The sequence below is a fragment of the Oryctolagus cuniculus genome, chromosome 1 (genome assembly GCF_051225735.1).
Source record: "Oryctolagus cuniculus isolate XC-2025 breed Fujian yellow rabbit chromosome 1, ASM5122573v1, whole genome shotgun sequence".
Taxonomy (NCBI): domain Eukaryota; kingdom Metazoa; phylum Chordata; class Mammalia; order Lagomorpha; family Leporidae; genus Oryctolagus; species Oryctolagus cuniculus.
The window spans coordinates 53364778-53383557 of NC_142867.1; the positions used below are offsets into that span (position 1 = coordinate 53364778).

At 45.1% G+C, this 18780-nt stretch overlaps 1 protein-coding gene across 35 annotated transcripts in view; it reads right to left on the bottom strand.

Moving 5' to 3' along the window:
• Nucleotides 1-18780, bottom strand: part of TEAD1 (TEA domain transcription factor 1) — a 284516-nt gene that overhangs the window by 87452 nt on the left and 178284 nt on the right. For 2 of the 35 annotated variants that reach the window (XM_089328562.1, XM_089328555.1), the window contains exon 1: nucleotides 7632-7828. The exons of the other annotated variants lie outside the window; for them this stretch is intronic. In XM_089328562.1, coding sequence (XP_089184688.1) covers nucleotides 7632-7635 — 4 coding nt within the window. In that variant the 5' untranslated portion in view covers nucleotides 7636-7828. Of the gene's footprint in view, nucleotides 1-7631; nucleotides 7829-18780 lie in introns of those variants that run through there. 35 annotated transcript variants of the gene reach the window in all.

Genomic DNA, 18780 nt, shown 5'->3' on the forward strand with positions numbered 1-18780 from the left:
AGTGGACTTTTCCAGCTGAGTGAACGTGGATAGCTTACTTAACTTCTCTGGGCCTCTGTCTCCTCCCCTATGTTAATGGGGTAATAGTGCTTATCCCAGAGGTTACTGCATGCACCAGTAACAACAAATGTGCAAGCTCTGACACCATGGGGTGCTTTATAAAGGTCCCCTCACTACTATGTGATGTCACTGTACTGCATTTATGTTTTCATTGCTTGATCTGATTTATAAGGTCCTAAGGTAAGTTCTAGTGTAAATCACCAATGCTTCTATTTTCAGTGTTATTGAAATTTAGTATCTTTCCCATGTGACACTGAAAATGTTCTTGAAATCATTGCATCACCCTCAGTTTTCAAAATGATATGGCCTTAAAACTGTTTCCAGGTAAAAGCAGCACTTCATGGGGATACCCTAACATTAAGAGGGTACCATGCAAGCTACTGGCTTGCTACAACAATCTTTTAATTTGAAAGAGAGTCTTCATCGAACAAAATAGCAGGAATTAGGTTTCTGCCAGGGGCCAACTGTGGCCAAAATTCTTATAATTTGTGACAGACTGTAAAATTATCTCTATGAACAGGCTGGTGGCAGTGCATTAAACAGCATGTCCCTCACTGGATTTCCAGAATTTATTTCTTAGTGTAAAAACGCAACTATCACCAGCAGAATCAAATGTCAACTTCTGTAGCAACTACAATAGCTGCACAAGGTGTGTTATATAAGCATTAAATCAAAATGACACTCACAAGGGACTACCCGCTGCTCAAAAACATGCTAAAGAAAAATCTAAATGTCTAGACACTTAGTAATTCTCTTAACAATAATATGGAAACTACAATCATGATGATTGGAATTTGGGGGTGAAATGAAGTGAAATTAATCTTGTGTGGGAGGCAGAGCTGGTGTGAGGCACGGATGACTCCACTTAGCCCGCGGGACAGCTGCTACCATGCATCAGTGCAAGGCACAACACTGCGCCGCTAAGCAAAGACGGAACCATCACACAAACATTCCCAGTCTAAAAATGCTGAAACTGGGGGGGGGGGGGGGGGCACAAAACTTCAGAAACTTGCTCAAGTTCCTAAATTAATGAGTGGGAGAGATGGGATTTGAACCCAGTTTTGCCTTCCTTAAAGTCAGACAAACTACTCTACAATAAGCTGCCTTCTCATAAGATTATTACCGAGTGCTTGGTGAGAACAAAACCTTCGAATACACACTTTTGCAATGGATCAGAATGTATGCGCCCCTCTGTAAAAGCTCTGCGCTCACCTACAATTCAAGACAGTCTCTATGCCAAGGACTTCATTATCCACCCCAGACATACTCCCTGTCCGCCCCCAAGAGGTATTTCTCATGTAAAAGACCTGGGCTAAGGTTCTAGGGATACACACAAGAGTAACACGCATCCTCTGCCCCTCAGGGGCTTAGTCGAGAAGAGGTGTGGAAGCGATGAGCGTCAGGCAAACAGGGAATCGCATTGCCAACCAGCAGCCCTAGCCACATCCACCAAGTCTCAAACCCAGGAGACGCCAAAGCAACACAGCACAAGCCAGGCATGAAGGAGAAAGCAGGGCTTCCCTCCTTCAGAGAGAATCAAGCATACCAAACACGCCACCTGTTTGGGTTGAGTTTGGGATCTGGGAGACTTCGCCTTTATATTCCAATTACCCCAGATGACACACAGACACATTCTCTCTATAAAGAACTGAAACGTTAGGGACGCACACCCCTTCTTAGTTTTTCTGCCACTGTCCATAAGCGCTTCTCACAGTTCCTCAAACATCCTTGCTCTTCGTGTCATGCTGGGGCTATTCCCCTGCTGTGAAATGACCTGCCCTTGGCCTTCTCTGCTCCCACCACCCGGCCCACATCCAAATATCTCTTGTGAATTGCTCAGACCCTATGGCTAGCACACCCTCACCCTTGCACAGTGAGCCGACTCCACCCCTAGAGTTCCTTGCAAGCATCCTCTAGCACAGTGCTTGCTACGCTGCACTCTGCCGGGATTTTTTTTCTTTGCTCAGTTTCCTTGATGAATGGTGAGCTTTCCCCAAGGCAGGGCCCACAGCCTATCCCACAGCTCCCTGCCCTCTCAACTTCCAGCACTGTCTTAAGAACTTGCCACGTAGCGACAGTGCTGCTGCTAGCCCCTTCCTGAAAGGGGAAAAAAAAAAAAAAAAAAACAATTGAAGGGGTGACATCATGGCACACAGGAGGTGATGACTGAATGTCTTCTTGGAAGAGGCAGGAAGAGAGTGAGGACGAAGGCACGGGAAGAACAGAGAAGGCACTGTGCTAGCAGGCATCGGGGATCGAAGGAGTAAAACCAGGCTCCTGCCTTCGAGGAACTGGGTGTCTGAGTGCTTGTAGAATGCTCAACTACCCACCGCCCTGTGCTCTTCCTAAACCCCAAGAAACACAAGAGGCACCCACAAGCACAGCAGAGATGGGGTGGCAGCGAAGGAGGGTGAGGGACTGCTTTAGTGGAATGAACCAGGAAAACTTAGTCTTCCCTCACTCAAAATTCATTCAATTTTCCTGTTTGCAACTCGTGATTGTCAGCAATTTCAGATTTAGTCCAGCCTCAATTCACTCCAGAGAGCACAGCACTCAGCATTTAACTGAGGGACACCCCCACCCAGGCAACACCTCAACTTTTCATGGGCAGAACAGCAGGTAAGGATGAACTGGATAAAAGGCAGGTGAGTGAGCCAATGTGGGGCCATATTCTTGGTAGCCATAGTATTCTCAAAAGACAGAAGCAATCCAAAAGACAGAAGCAAGCTCATTCACTACACACAAGTCCGATTTAAAAAAAAAAAAAAAAGCATCAGAACCTAAACTACTTATCCTTACGAGCCTCTAGCCCTGATGGTTGCTTTGTAAAGATATCTCAGAGTGAAATGATCCAGCAAACCCTTGTGTGGATAGAAGGTTCCACAAGTCAACAACCGCTTAAGCAGTTTAAACCAACAAGCAAGATGCCCTCTATTTAAATGCTATGAGTGAATCTATTTTAAGCCTTTAAAAATCCTTTGGGCAGGTGTTTAAGCTGTGTACAGACTGCGCCTGTGGTGGCTCTCCGGGGCGGGGGAGGGCAGGCTCCACTCTCCATGCAGGCAACATTTTGTTCAGACAATCTTCCTGCGGCAGGTCATGTGACAAAGGCCAAGTAAACAGCATCTGGGGATTTTCAATTACAGACCTGCGCCCAGCATGCCTGCACTGTAATCTCTACCAGATGAGGCTCAGGCCTCCCTATTTTCAATAATTCACACACTGTGTACACATAACATGACAATAAGGGGCATTCATGGCGCGGCCTGATTCACAGATCAAAGCGAGCAAGGGGCCAGCTGTAAGCACGCTCGGCTGCCGGATGATTCCTGCTTTTCACAGGCTTCGAAGGGCCTCCGCAGGACCTGGCAAGCCGGCCCCCTTCCTGTGCGGTGTGCTGAGCAAGGCTTTGCACACACACAGGGCACCGGCCCTGTGAGCAGCCACAGAGGCGAGCAACTCCTGCGTGCATTTGCGAGCACTGGAGAGCTTCAAACTCCAATCGACTGAACAAGCTGCGTCTTAGACAGGCCCGCCTTGGCCTGCCGCAGACCTGTGCTGAAGCCCACTGCTCAGGGGAGCAGGTGGTTCTTGAAAACAAACCTGTTGGGAAAAGACAGTGCAGTTCCCCCAGGGACATCCTAGTCAGGTGTCTGCATTTTTCAATCTACTGGCTGTGCTGTTTCTCTTTTCATCTGCACACACTTATAAGCAGACAAGGGCACCAGCAGCACCGAGGTGTGTTTTTTCATGCATGTCACAGCGCTTCAGGTCTGGGAAATGAAAGAAGACACTCTGTTGTTCTTACTGAAATCCCTCCATGCTAACTCAATTAACTCGCGTGCACAGACTAACACAGTCAGTCCTGGCAGAGTGAGTGTGTGTGTGTGTGTGTGTGCATGCGCGCTTGAAAAGCACTTGGAATTCTCAAGTCTGCAACATTCCAAATGCCTCTTGCCCTGCAGAGAGAGTTGCAACTGGAGGAAATAAGGACAGTGCTTCCTCACATAAAGATTTCATAGCCGTCAATCAGGACAGGAACCGGGGGCGCGTCGAAACGGTGGCTTCCTCGGAACAGACACATGCTGCTCACCAGCTGGGGGCTGTGTGTCCTTACCCCCTTCTCTCTCATTCAGAATGGTTTCCTCTTAATCACAATAATCCCCAAAGTGCTAAAACATATCAATCGTTGGGTAAGCCCTGCCTACAAAGGACCAGCCGGCTGGCTTTTATGGCCTTGTCCAACAGCAGCTGATACTCCATTCAGTGACAAATCCAATTTAGCAGTTACAAGAGGTTTAGCATCCCTGAAAAAATACTGGGGTTGATCTGGCACTCTGAAGTCGGCAAACGCGCCGCAGCGGGCCTGTTTGAGAGACTTCTCCGTTGTCTATCTGTAGGAGTATAACCGACTGTCTCCCACCTCCCCCAGGCGTGAGCCCCACCATGAGCTGACAGTGGACTAAAAAGTACAGGCAACACTGTGTGTGGAGACTGGCGGAATACCTTGGTTTTACCATCATCCCCAGAAACGCACAAAAGTGAGAAACTGACTGTTTTCAAAGAGGAATTTCTAACATGTTGTAGGAAAAAATAATGGTGTCAAATCAATTTTGCTCTTAATCTTTGGCCTCTGGGTCAGTTCTCAAGAGTAAAAGGAGATAAAACGTTAAGACTGTGATGAGGATTAAAATTTGCCTTCTTAAAGACTTTCAGGGCTCATGTAAAAACCTTGTCTTTCAATCACTCATGGTTATTTCAAACTTTCACAATGTTCAAGCAAAGGAAAGCTTTAAGTCCTGATGAGGAGAAACAAGAAACTGACAAAGAAGAATTAGTTTTTGAATCTTTAATTTATATTCTTTACAGAAAATTATATAAGCTCAAGTTAAAAGAATCTGACAATAACTTGGACAAATCAGCTATAAAAGGAATTCACAACCAACAAAATGTCATTTTTAAGCCACAAGGTAATTTATAAAATAAAATAAAAAGGAAATGATCTAATAGGAACATGGGCTGGATTACTCCTTTAATATTAGGCTTTGTAGTCAATAGTTGGTTATTTATCCCAGCTCCAGTTTTAATGATACCAAAAAAAGTGACCACAGAGACATCTGGTTTTTTTGGGGGAGGGAGGGGGGAGTGTTCTCAGTGCCATAAATGAGACGCACGCAATTGTGGCTGGCAGGATATCAATGACGGAATATTCCATACATGGAGTTCTTATTTCATGTGGTTTTAAAACTTTATTCTTTTTTAAAGCATAAACTGAAAACTAATACAAAACAAAACAAACATTCAAAGCCTGCAGACTAGAGAAGACACTGAAGCTTCTGTGAATAACAACCGTTTAGATTAATATTTTGTCAATGTCACTTGTCACAACAAAAGCAGCAGCATTTATAATTTACTCTAAGACTAGTTTAATTAAAATTCAAAAAGCCACGACAAAGCTATATTGAATTGCATTTGCTGAGTTGTAATTACTTACTTTGTAGCTAACTATAAACAGTATTTTATTACATCCACAAAAATGCATTTAACAGCTAACTGTAATTCAGGGACACTTGGAGAACTGAGGGAACTCGTCCCATCATTTCTTCTTTGAACACAGAGCTACTTCCTACTTTAATGGGAACTAAGACAATGAGGACTCTTGCTCTTCCCCAGTCTGAGGGGATCCACGGATCTGTCTACATTCGCTTCATCAGAACAGGGCTGGGACCCCCAGAGAACACAGTGCTGGCAGAGGCAGATCTATGCACCTCCCTCAAAGACTAAAAGAAAGGCTCTGACTTGGCTCAAACCCAGAGAGGAGACAATGGAGGCTGCCAGGCATGATGGATGACTTAAAAGACTTAAAACCACCATTTGCATCCTCCCAGATAAACAATTAGGTAGGAAAAAGAATTTTTTTTTTTCTGGAATCAACTTCCAATGTTGTTAATCTGCCTGGCAGGGGAGAGTCTGTTTAGCAAAAATAGACTTATTTTATGAGCATTCGTCAGGAGCATTTTCTTAGTGCCTTGCTGGAGTGGGAAAAAAAAAGTAAAGCATTTACTTTACATAAAAAGCAAAGCTTAACATTTTGAAAGTTAAGAAAGGCCTGGAAAATTATAACTCCCGTAAAGCTGATATCAGAAGGTTTCCAATGAATCTGCTTGGTTCACTTTTACTTCCCTTCTTCCTTCATTTTAAGTCGATATAATTCTTAAAGGCAGCATAATAAAAAAAAAAAAAAAAACCTCACTTATTGGACAAGGCAGACAGGCATAAACACGATTTAAGCATGAAAGAAAGGAAACGGCCTTCAGACGTGCCTGCCAGATAAAAATCAGTGGTTCTGAAACTGCACACCAGCAGTTTTTCAGAGCTCATGAAGACCCAGGAGGGAATGCCCGAGGAAGGACAGGGCAATGTCTTACAGTCAATCTGCATTTCTCTAGAATGATCTGCAGAGTCGGGTGAGAGGAACTCCGGAACTTCACCAAGCCTCCATTAACAAATGTGGCAGCAGTGTGGTTTCCGTGGCAACGGAGACTAACTCTCCAACCAGCTTAGTGTATAACCTCCCAAGGTTGCTCCTCAAATCTCAACTTCCTGTTTGCAGGTGCTGACAAATCCAAACACACTTTTAAGCTCTGGGAAGCAGTGCAGGGGCTTTCAAAGGGGATTCTCATGTTGCTGGCTGGGTCAAAACCAGCCTGGCAGTGTCACAAAGCTTTGCAGCTCAACCTGACTGCAGAGGTTCGGAGAACAATTCTGAAAGGAGTTAAGAGCCCCCTGAGAATGTTCAGTGAGTTAAATATATTTGCTGTAATATTATAATGTGTTATGACAAGCTATATATCACTCTAATAGGCTCCCATGATTAACATGACTTTTTCTTTGCTCTGTAGAAATGATTTGGCATTAGGCTCTCCCTGGTTACCAGAATTTCCCACCCGAGGAAAGCTGAGTACATTTCTTTAACACAAGTAACCTTGACGTGTATACCCCAGCAAGTCACCAGACTTTAAGAGACCATTCCTAGCCTCCCCCATATGAACAGAGAAGTGCAGGAAAGCACAGATTTGAACTCTCATTAACAGCCACGGACCTTAACCTTCTTGAGTCTCAGTTCCACACCACCTACCCCCACCAAAGCGCTAGTGCTCTCTGAAAATAGGATATCTGTATGAGCTCTAGCCGCTTTTGTATCCCTTCCAAACACATGCAGATAACAGCAGAAAGCACCAGTGTCCGGGATTCTCACCTCCCAATTCCCTCTGAACACCGCAGGTGCTGAGTTTTGAGGGTGCAAACCGAAGAAAGAAGGGATACTCTCCAATAAAAACAAGTAGCTGAACGAGGGGCAGCTGACAGCAGCCTGCAGGGACTCTAGGGAAGTCCAAGACCATTCTAAACCAACCCCAAGCAGCCTAAGCAGAGTAAAGCAAACACTTCCCACTCAGCATCCATCCCACCACCTCAAGAGCACCTGGCTGGGGAGCACCAGCTAAAGGGGTGGATGGCTTGGGGGAGGCAGCTAAGAGGACTGAAGGAGGGGGAGAGGCAGCCCAACGTACCCATGGAGCTGAAAATCTCTCTGCCTCATGGCGTGCAGCCAGGCAGGGCCACAGAGGCTACACACCGTTCAAGCTTTTCCTTTTTAATGGTTCCTTTTCTTCCTCTCACCAATCTAGTTTTAATTCCTTGCACATAACAGCGTAACTTCCCGCATGACACTCTCACACATGCACTGCGTTTAGCATGTTTTCATGCCAAAGGCTCCAGAAGGCAGTAACAAATTCCTGACAACTACAACTGATAACTTGAGAAGATGGTATTCCATTTCAGACAGGTCTCGCTTGGGAAAAACCCAGCTGAAGGTCACAGAGGGTAAATTTCCAACAGGACTCTCCCTGTAAAAGCTGCAATGCTAATTCCAAGAGGGCAGCCATCAAAACTCTGCCAGAACGCTGGAGGCCACTGCACATCCCATTCCATTCCAGCCCACGTGAGGGAGCCCCCAGTTACAAAGAAGCTGCTAAAATAAAGCCTGTTTTCCAGGAGAAGTTTCTGATGTGAATGGGGACCCCACAGGCTTCAGCGATCTGCAGAGCACTGAGCACACCTATCAATACATTCAGCACATCCAAATCCCGTGACGAGCACACAGCTGAACCCCAGACCTCGGTACCAGGGGCCACTCAACGGTCAGCTGTTGCATTATGTTCTCAAAATTTTATCAAGAAATTGTATTGAATCTTTTAAAACGCGAATTAAAATTTAAAAATAAATAAAGACTAAAATATATATATCTTAGTGAACAGAAGGTTATTAGCTATTTTATTTCAGTTAGTTCAATAAGTTTAGATTTTAGAATTTCTTTTCCCATACTTTCTTCAATCCAGAATTTTAGTTTTTAAGTCAAATTTGGAGGATCTCAACTGGTCTATATTTTTGCAACATTTTCCATAGGAATTTGTAAAAATTATTGCAAGATTTCATTGCCTCTACTAGCTAGTAGCACTTCACATGTATAAGGTCCTAAATGTAAATTATCCCGCTTTTATAAATTGTTGGTTTCAATAACTGATACAAAATTAAGTTATATGGGCAAGACGGTTTTGCACAATCCTCCCCAGTATATGAATCTTATCTGCCCTTTGTAATTTAATTATAGACCGTTGAGTGTGAGTGGTTGGGAGTGTTTATTTAGCTTGGTTTATGAACCAAGTCAGATTATCCTAGCGCTCCTGCTACTCATGGGTTATCTAAGCAGAATGCATGTTCTAAGGGAGCCAGCAGCAGAGGAGCTGAGCAATGCTTGCTCCAGGGAACCAGTGGTGTCCAAGGCTCACACTGCACCCTGCAAACAGCAGGAAGTGCTGTCAAGAAAGGGAAATGCCTAGACATCCTGTGAACACTGGAAGGATGAAGCCAGCTAGAGGACGAAGGCTGGACTGATTGGCGGGCAGTGACTGGAGACAGACGAGGAGAACAGAACACAGCTCCGGCAAGAGAGGTGACGGAAGCTGGAATCTGGGCAGCAGCCTCAGAGCAAGTCACGGAAGGGCTGAATACAGAGGCAAAACTTCCAGGTCTCCTTGACATATCTGGCATAGATGGAAAGAAAGAAATTTCAATGGCGGCTGATACTCTTAACTCCAAAACAGCAGTAACATCTTGGAAACAGAAAGTCCAAGGAGAGCAGGAGACTCAAGCAAGTGTCATACTGGGTACATGCATTTGAGGGAACACAGGTTGTCCACATGGAGCCACCCAGCTGGCAGTGGGATGGGTGCGGGGGCGGGGGGAGGGTGGGGAGCACGCTGCTGACAACCTAGGAACGAGTCACTGGAAGGCAGAGAGGGCTGGGGAGGAGAGAGGAAGAGGAACCAGCAGGGCAGGTTGTGCACTTGAGTCATGAAAGGAAGGAGCAGATGGAGGTTTTCTTTCTTCTTCTTTTTTTTTTAAGATTTATTTATTTACTTGAAAGTCAGAGTTACACAGAGAAAGGAGAGGGAGAGGGAGAGGGAGAGGGAGAGCGAGAGCGAGAGAGAGAGAGAGAGAGAGAGGTCTTCATCCCCTTTGATTACTCCCCAGTTAGCTGCAACAACTGGAGATGTGCCAATCTGAAGCCAGGAGCCAGGAGTTTCCTCTGGGTCTCCCATGAGGGTGCAGGGGCCCAAGGACTTGGGCCATCTTCTACTGCTTTCCCAGGCCACAGCAGAGAGCTGGATTGGAAGTGGAGCAGCTGGGCCTCGAACCAGCACCCATACAGGATACCGGCACTGCAGGTGGTGGCTTAACCCACTACACCACAGCGCCAGCCCAGATGGAGGTTTTCAAAGACACGGCTCAAGAAACCAACAGTTTAAAATGCTGGCAAATGGTTGGACAGGGTGATGCGCTGAGACATATTATGGACACATGAGATTCTCCTACACGCGGCAATGAACACCCTCACATGTAAAACAAGCTGTAGTTGCATGTGCTGCCCTCGGTTTGGTTTGCACGAAGGTGGAGCCTGTTCCTACACAGGTGTTCTTAAGCAGGGGCCCCAGGACCAAGACTTAGGATTTACCTGTGTCATCTGATCTCAAATGCCCAGGCCCTAGTCAGTGGCTGAGAATGAGCAGGAATGGATGGAAGTAACACCCATGAGCAGGCAGTGAGTGGGATATGGTCAGCGATGGACATGTGACACAGCAGAGCTTCAGCAGAGGAAGTGAAATGAGGCCACAAGGCCCCCTCTCCCAGGCCTATGTAAAGGCTGGAGGTGGAGGGTGATCACATCCACTTGCAAAGTACATTCACGAGAATTTGAAGGTAGTGGAATGATTTAAAATATTTTCTACAAATTCATTTGCTATATGGGATTTACAATAAAAAGCACTACGGGGTGGGTGTTTGGCCTGGTGCTGAATAACTGGGTTTGATATTCATCTCTGGCTCCTGACTCCAGCTTCCTGCTAATGCAGGGGGCGGTGGTGATGTGTCAAGTAATTGGGCTCCTGAGACCTGGACTGAATTCATAGCTCCTGGCCTTTGCCCACCCTTGGTCACTAAGGACATTTAGGGAGTGAACCTGCAAATGGGAACACTCTTACTTTCTCTCAAATAAATGAATAATTTTAAAAGAAAGCATTACATATTTTATTATTTGCAAATGGTATACTACAATGGGAGTAGTCTGCATTACTAAAATTTCATTCAACAAGTGTGAATAAGGATCTTTAAAAGTTCATGAATATACAGATTATTGCCCATCTCCATATTCCATGAATTTTTGGATCACCCTTGCATGTGCATGTGTGCACACAAAGAGCTGCAAAATATTTACCAGCACAACTAATTCTTAGTTCTACTCACTATTTCTAAATTCATCACCAAAGAGTAGAGATATCCAAGTCAGAAAACAATACCACACCGAACATCCAAAAATCCCTCTTTTACATGTGTGTGCCTCACCGGGGAGCCAACCAACTCCCACAAGTTAGAAATCTCACCACCGCGGAAGCCCTCCTCTTCTGACTCCCCGTGCTTATGAAATAATTCAACTATACAACCATCCATCTCAGACTCAACCGCCTTCCACCCTCGCTGCCTTTGCCATCATCGTTTCTTTCCACATCTTTCATATCTCCTCGCCCCCCAATCCTACCTGCAGGCTACGTTACATTCAGAGTGACCTTTCTTCAGACAAGTCCAACTATCTTCATCTCTGTTCCATTCCCCGGCTTTCTGCTGTGCCGTCTACCTTACCTACAATGCCAGCTCACTGCTTCTTGCAAATTTCCACTCATTTTCCATTAACCAGTTGAAACAAAGCCTTCCATGACGTGGAAGGTGATTCCTAAGCACTCCCCCTACTTTCCTCTGCCCCCACGTCCAACATGCCCTATCACCATTTGTTGCCATGGCTAACTTCTCTCCCAGTCTTCAACATAGACACAGTGTGGAATTTTTTCCCTATCATTTCTTTATTTCCAGCCCCAAGGATACTGCCTGGCACGCAGGACTTGATCATTAATTGCTGACTGAAGGAATGGACCAGAAATATCTGCAGAGTGCAGACAGTACCTTTTTTTTTCCCTCAATCTTAAGATCTTAAAAAATTTATTAAGCAAGTTGGAATGAAAACATTATTTTGAAAAACAACATTATTTAGGACTTTTCCCAACTCTATGAAAAGTAATGCTCAGACTTCTTTCATGAGTTGCTTGTGTGATGACATGTTTTTTGTCAAAAGAAATCTACAAGCCCATTTCCCCAGTTTGAGCCACACAGATTTTCTGTTGAGAAACCCTTTTATGCCATGTGTGTGGTTTCTCGTCAGTCCAGGCCTCCTAATTACAAAATATGATCACCCTGGAAGCAACAAGCGTACAATGCAAATATGTGTTCACTGTACTGCCTGCACTTGGAGGACCTCTGTGAGAGACACACACATTAAAGACGCAGAAATGTCTGGCTTCAGAAGACACGTCAGGGATAATTTCAGCTAACAATTTCAACTCTGCAGATGAGAAAATTAGAGCAAAGAAGAGCCAGAAGAGCTGCGTAAGGCCAGAGCACCCGAGAATTTCCATCTAGGGAGAACAGAGGTCTCCTGAGTCCAGGGGGGCACTCACGTTAGAACCCATCTACAATAAACCTTCATTTTATGTGGACTTTTTCCTTAAAATGTTCAAAAGTTATCTTTAAAGTATATCTCATCATTAACATTTAGTACATGCTTAAAATATGTCCTTAACTTTGCTTCCAACAGGATTTAAATCCAAAACTCTTAATTGGACAGAGAAAGCTAATCCGGATAAAAGTGGAAGTCTGTCCCAGAGTCTATTCTGATCCCAATTACACAACCAAGAAGCACAAGCAAGTTCTCTCTCGTAAAACACCAGCGGCCCTGGGCACTGCATGGCCCACTTCCACACCACCCAGGGCAACGAGGACTGCCTCGTGGTCTACACAGAGGCAGCCTGTCCTACACACATTTTGAGTGCACTCAAAATGTCCCAAAAGGAAGTGCCATATTGACACAGAGCCCACAATTTCTGTCTCAGGACTCCCAGGGATCTGTTTTATGTCATGACATGACAGTTCTGTTTTCAAAATCACACAGATTAAAACATTTCTCTGAAGAAATTTTCGCTTAACTGGCATAATAGAACAGAGGTAAGAATGATGATGAGGTGAAAGAGACTGATTTTGCACAATCAACAGTGTGTCCTCACATACAAAAGGTGAGTGATCCTGACATTGAGTCCCTGCTGTACTGGTAAAGAATCCCCTACCAGGGGGATCTGGCACACAGCTTCCCAGGACCCCTAAAGCCAGGCCGACCCACACTGGGCAGCTGTCCACAACTCCAGCCTTAAATAAGGTATGGAGGCCTCTCTCCAACTCCAGGGTCCTTCTCTCTACTGGACATTCTGTGTGTCTCTGTATGTCTCCCTTCAGCAGCTGATAAGACGCTGTGCACAACATCTCAGTGACTGGATCAGATCCTCGTATAGAAATATGGACCCTTACAGAAAAGGCAGGTTCCAGAGTTTAGAAATAGGGTTCTGGCCTGGTGTCAAAGATATCTAGTTTGAATCACAGCTGGAATTTGTCTGAACCTCAGTTTTCATACAAGAAAAAAGTATCCAAGACTCCCCTCTGGAACCATCACAAGGATCAATAAGGCCCATTTTTATGAAACCAGCTGGCATACAACAAATATATACTAGTTGAACCCCGCATCAGGGGTAAGTAAACTCAGTATCTCATCATCATATGTAATTTCTCATGTTTGTCAATGTGACCTCAAGGCAATTATTCCTTTGGTCAGACAGACACAGGGCTACACTCCCTGACATTCATCACTACCAGATAAATAAGGAAAGAGAGGAGTCTCGTTCCAATGCAACTTTCCATTTTCCTCACAGCACCACCACACCTGCAGACAGTCTGGTCAAAGGACGCCAGAATTAATTCATAGGTGACCTGCTGAAGAACAGTTTTGGGGCTGGAGCTGTGGTGTAGTGAGTAAAGTCCCAGCCTGTAGTGCCGGCATCCCATATGGGAGCCAGTTCAAGTACTGGCTGTTTAACTTTTGATCCAGTTCCTTGATGATGCACCCAGGAAAGCAGCGAAGGACAGCCCAAGCGCTTGGGCCCCTGCACCCACATGGAAGACCCAATAAAGCTCCTGGCTCCTGCCTTTAGCCTGGTTTGGTCCATTTTGGGAGTGAACCAACAGATAGAAGGACTCAGTCTCTCCTTCTCTCTGTGTAACTCTGCCTTTCAAATAAATAAATTAATCTTAAAAAAATTAAAAAAGAGCAGTTTCATCCTTATAAGTGGTCAGGCTATGTAGCATAAAACCAGGAAATACCCACTACACCATATGATCCTCTCCGGCCCCAAGGGCACACCCCGCTGCTGGGGCTCTGACGCATTCCTTTTCAATACTAATTTGATCATAAGGATGAAACGTCTCAAAAACCATCTTTGTACCTAATGTAATTCAGAGATACAATCTGGAATCTTGGGTAAAAGTTGTGCCAAGATGTTCATACAGCAAAAAAAAAAAAAAAGAGAGAGAAGCATATGAAAATCCCTCTAAGAGCACTAGAGAAGCATTTAAAAATGTATTTTATAGGAAAGGCTTAAGGAATCAAGTTGAAACACACATATAGGATGATCATAACAATGTGAAAGAAAAAGTTACATGAGCAAAAGTACCAAAATGCTAACAGTGATTGTCTCCAGGTAGGAGACACATGGATTTTTTTCCCCCTTTCTTTATCCTCCATCTTTCCATTTGGGCAAATCTACCTCTCTGCTGTGCTTCCCTGTTCAACTCTCTGCCTGGAGGTGATTCATAAAAGGGCAGACAAGAAACCCAACAGGAGCAGTACAGGTGTCAGACAGGTGTGTTCTATCAGAAGGCAGCCACCCCCATTTCCTAACTTGACTCTCCACAGGAAAAAGGTGACCGCATCTCATTTTCACACTAAACATCTCTGACAAACTCAGGGAGCAGGACACAGGTCCCACAGAGCTGATACAGTTCAAGAGCACAAGTCGTATATATGTACATTCAATCAAATCAAGACCTCAGTCACACCCGCCTTCTTTCAGGTCCTCTCCCTCTCTGATCAAGCCTGATTCCTCCTCCTCCAGCCACTGCCCCGATATGGGTGGGAGCAGGGCAGCAGAGTCCCGGGGGTCACCTCACACCCACACTGAGGACCACTAACCTGTGTTACAGTCTGAATTCGTACGTGGAAGTTCTACTCCTCACTGCAAACAGGGCCTCTAAAGGCATAATTAAGGTTAAATGAGGTCACAGGATGGCCCAAATCCAACCTGACTGATGTCCTTATGAAAAGAGGAAGACACATAGGGATGGTCACACACAGACAAAGGCCAGGTGAGGACACGGCGAGAAGGCAGCTATCTGAACACCGAGGAGAGGCTTCAGGAGAAAACACCCTGCCAGCCCCTTGAAGGTAAAGGCTGTTCGGAGAAAATAAACTTCTGTTGTTGAAGCTACCCAGTCCTCAGCATGCTGTTGTGACAGCCCTCCCAGGCTATTACGACATGCTTCCAGTCTGCAGAGATTCTAGCTCCTCACTGAAGGCAGCAAGGGAACATGCCCTGGCCACAACTCAGGGCTCAGTGTGTGGCACAGAGGCCCAGGGAAAAACACAAAAGCCTCTTCCTGAGTGTTGATACCCAAGCCCCAAAACAGAAGGGGCGGGGCCCCTGTTCACATTAGCAGTTTAGCAGGCCAGGAGAGGAACCAGGGAGCGGTAACAACCATGGAGGTTCCTCTTACTCTAAACAGATTTTAAAATATGCTTGCAGTGCTAACTCTGGGACATTATACATCGCCAATTTCAAGATAATTATGGATGGAGAGTAAGTTAATTAAGCTGCCTGCCTATAGGCACCAGGGTTAACTAGGGTATATGTGAGTGTGCCTGGCTTGAGAAAAATGGGAGGTGCAGCATTAATTAACTTATGCTTAGTTGCTGAACATAAAAAAAGCACACATTAAGGCTGAGTTGGTAGTATTTAAAGAAATTGTGCATTTCATAAAATGACACTTTTCAAAGGAGAGCCTTGCCAAAAAAAGATCCACTGTATCTTATGGCAAATGTATCATTACTCTCCATCTGTACCGTACTATGCCCATGAGGTGGGAAGAGTTGATGGAAATGACCTTTAAGGTAGAGAAACTAGCAGAGGGAGTATCCGGTGTAAGAAAGGCTTGGTTCCCATGGCTTTAAGTCAGAAACCAAAGGCAGGCATCAAGCTGAAGACGCGGTGGAGCTCTCATGCGCAGTGTGGAGCACAGGTATCAATGTCGTACTGTACACTTGAAATCGCCGAGAGGCTAGATCTGTTGCCAGCGGTGACGGACCTGTGAACTAGCTCAACTGCCAGCATCCTTCTACAATGTATACATGTATCAAAACATCAGGTTGCACACATTATACATTCACATAGACAATTTGTACCTGTTAATACATCCTATAAAACTGCTCCCGAGTGTAATGACAGGCAATGATCTTCTTCCATCTTCTTTCTCCTGGTTTTGTCTCTTTCTCAAATTCTATTAATCTTATTTTTTAAATATTTATTTATTTATTTGAGAGGTAGAGTTACAGACAGAGAGACAGAGACAGAAAAAGAGGTCTTCTGTTCACTTTCCACATAACCGAAATGGTCAGAGCTTTGCCAATCCGAAGCCAGGAGTCAGGAGCTTCCTCCGGGTTCCCATGGGGATGCAGGGGTCCAAGGACTTGGACCATTTTTTAATGCTTTCCCAGGCCATAGCACAGAGCTGGACTGGAAGAGGAGCAGCCAGGACCAGAATCAGCACCCATATGGGATGCTGGCACTGCAGTAAGAGGAGTAACCACAGCACCGGACCCTCAAACTCTATCACTCATTCTCCAGATCCCCAGTGTCCTACCTCTATAGTCTGTTAAGCTCCATAATAGTCTAAACCCTCCCTCTGCTCCAAGGTAAACTCCTGTCCCTTCAATTTGGGCTAAGGAGGAAGCAACTGAACGAACCTGTCCACATGACACACACTGATCCCTTTATTCACGGTTACAGGAACCACAATACTTTAAGTTAAGTTTGTTTTCTTTTTAAAACAATTTCTTGGGGCTGGTGCTATGGCGCAGTAGGCTAATCCACTGCCTGTGGTGCCAGCATCTCATATGGGCACCAGTTCTAGTCCCGGCTGTTCCTCTTCCAATCCAGCTCTCTGCTATGGCCTGGGAAAGCAGTAGAAGATGGCCCAAGTCCTTGGGCCCCTGCACCTGCAAGGGGGACTGGGAGGAAGCACCTTGCTCCTAGCTTCAGATCAGCGGCGCAGCTCTGGCGTTGCAGCCATTGGGGAGTGAACCAACAGACAAAGACCTTTCTCTCTGTCTCTACCTCTCACTGTCTGTAACTCTACCTCTCAAATAAATAAATAAAATCTTTTAAAAAATTTCTTGTTTTTAATTAACAAATACTGCATAAGTATATGGGGTCTGATTCAGGTTATGATACAAGCGTACACTGATGACTGATTACATCAGGCTAATTAACACCTGGCATTATCTCTTTGTGGCAAGAACACTCAAAATTCATTTCAGTGATTCTAAAATATATAATACATTAAAGTTAACAACAGTCACATGCTAATTAAAAGGTCTTAGAACTTGTTCCTCCTGCTTGTGTGAAACTGTGCCTTCTGACTGACCGCTCCCCTACTCAATCCATGCCCCCCAAAAGATGACTTTCAAAGCGTGCTCACACTCCAATTAGCAGCACTACGACATTCGGATTCCCTCAAGAGAAGCCCTCCTCCTCCACTTTTCATCCCATTGGTTCCAGAAAAGCAGTACATTATTCTAGGCCAAACGAACTTACTCTCCTCCAAGCCTAAAAAGACTCTGTCAAGTATACATTCTAGACTGACACTGGGCACTGAACTATGGGCTTCATCAGTAATCCATCCCAAACCAATGACAATAAAATTGTGTCTATCGCAATCGCAGATCTGCTGCTTTCTCAAATACGTATCGTCACCACTGATTCTGGGACACTGCTTGCCTGCCTTCCTGGCAACTTGCAGGAATTGCGACACAGACCTCTGCATGAAATGTAAACTTAGAGGCAACAGCTGCCTCGTGCAACTAGAAGTTAGGGAAAAACCACCAGACTCCAAAGCATTTTCTCTACTTACACAACTGTATTTACTTTCTGCCTTTTTGAACCCTTGGAAGGAAGAGTCAGAACCTGCCTTTAAATGGGAACAACTATCACTTTTTGAGTGCCTACTGTATACCACCAGGCACAGTGCAATATAATTGCCATACATCTCTCTTCAGCATCAGAAAAGTCTAAGCCTTTTAATATTCTCATTTCACAAATGAGGATCCTGAGCCTTGGGCCAGTTGCAGAGCTCACTCAGAGCCCATATCTAATAAACAGGAGGACTGGGATTTCAGCCCAGGTCCGTCAGATTGCACTGCCCTTAAAAGTATGTGATGTTAGGTGTTCCCCAGTCCAAGGCTTCTGCGGATGTGTTACAGGCACTGTCCAGCAGGCATGACACATGACTAAAAAAGGATGAACAGCCTAAGTAAATCAACTGCTAGGAAATCTGCTCTGCACAACCCGTACTTCACCGTCCCCCCTCCAAATTGGAACTGAATCACTTACCCTCACACCTCGAATGGTTTGTTTTACAGCAAGTTGTAATCATCCTCTAGGCCGCTTATTCACATGGGTTATAACATGTATCGCTTGACCTGAATGCATTTGACCCAAGTCATCTTTCTTGGATTCTAACTTTAAATTTGCATTCCTCAAGATCTAACCACTGCAACTCAATTCAACAAACATCTATTAAGTCCTTAGATAATTACACGTGTGGAGCACACAGACACTGCCCTTGGCCAAGGCAAATTCAAAGTCTAGTTGGGGAAACAGGCAACCAAATGTGTAAAACATAAGGAAGGGGCACCTAATTTAGCTTGAGAAATCCAGACAGCACCTAAGGGGTTCTGAAGAATGAGTGGGAATTACTGAAGTGGCTAATGGGAGAAAGAGCACAGGAGGTGCGAAACAGTATTACAACTTGAAAATGCTGAGTAAGTCTGCGAGTCAACGGGCGGGGAATGAACAGCAAGGGCAGGCTGTGCATGCTTGTGTACGTGAAAAACTCTCC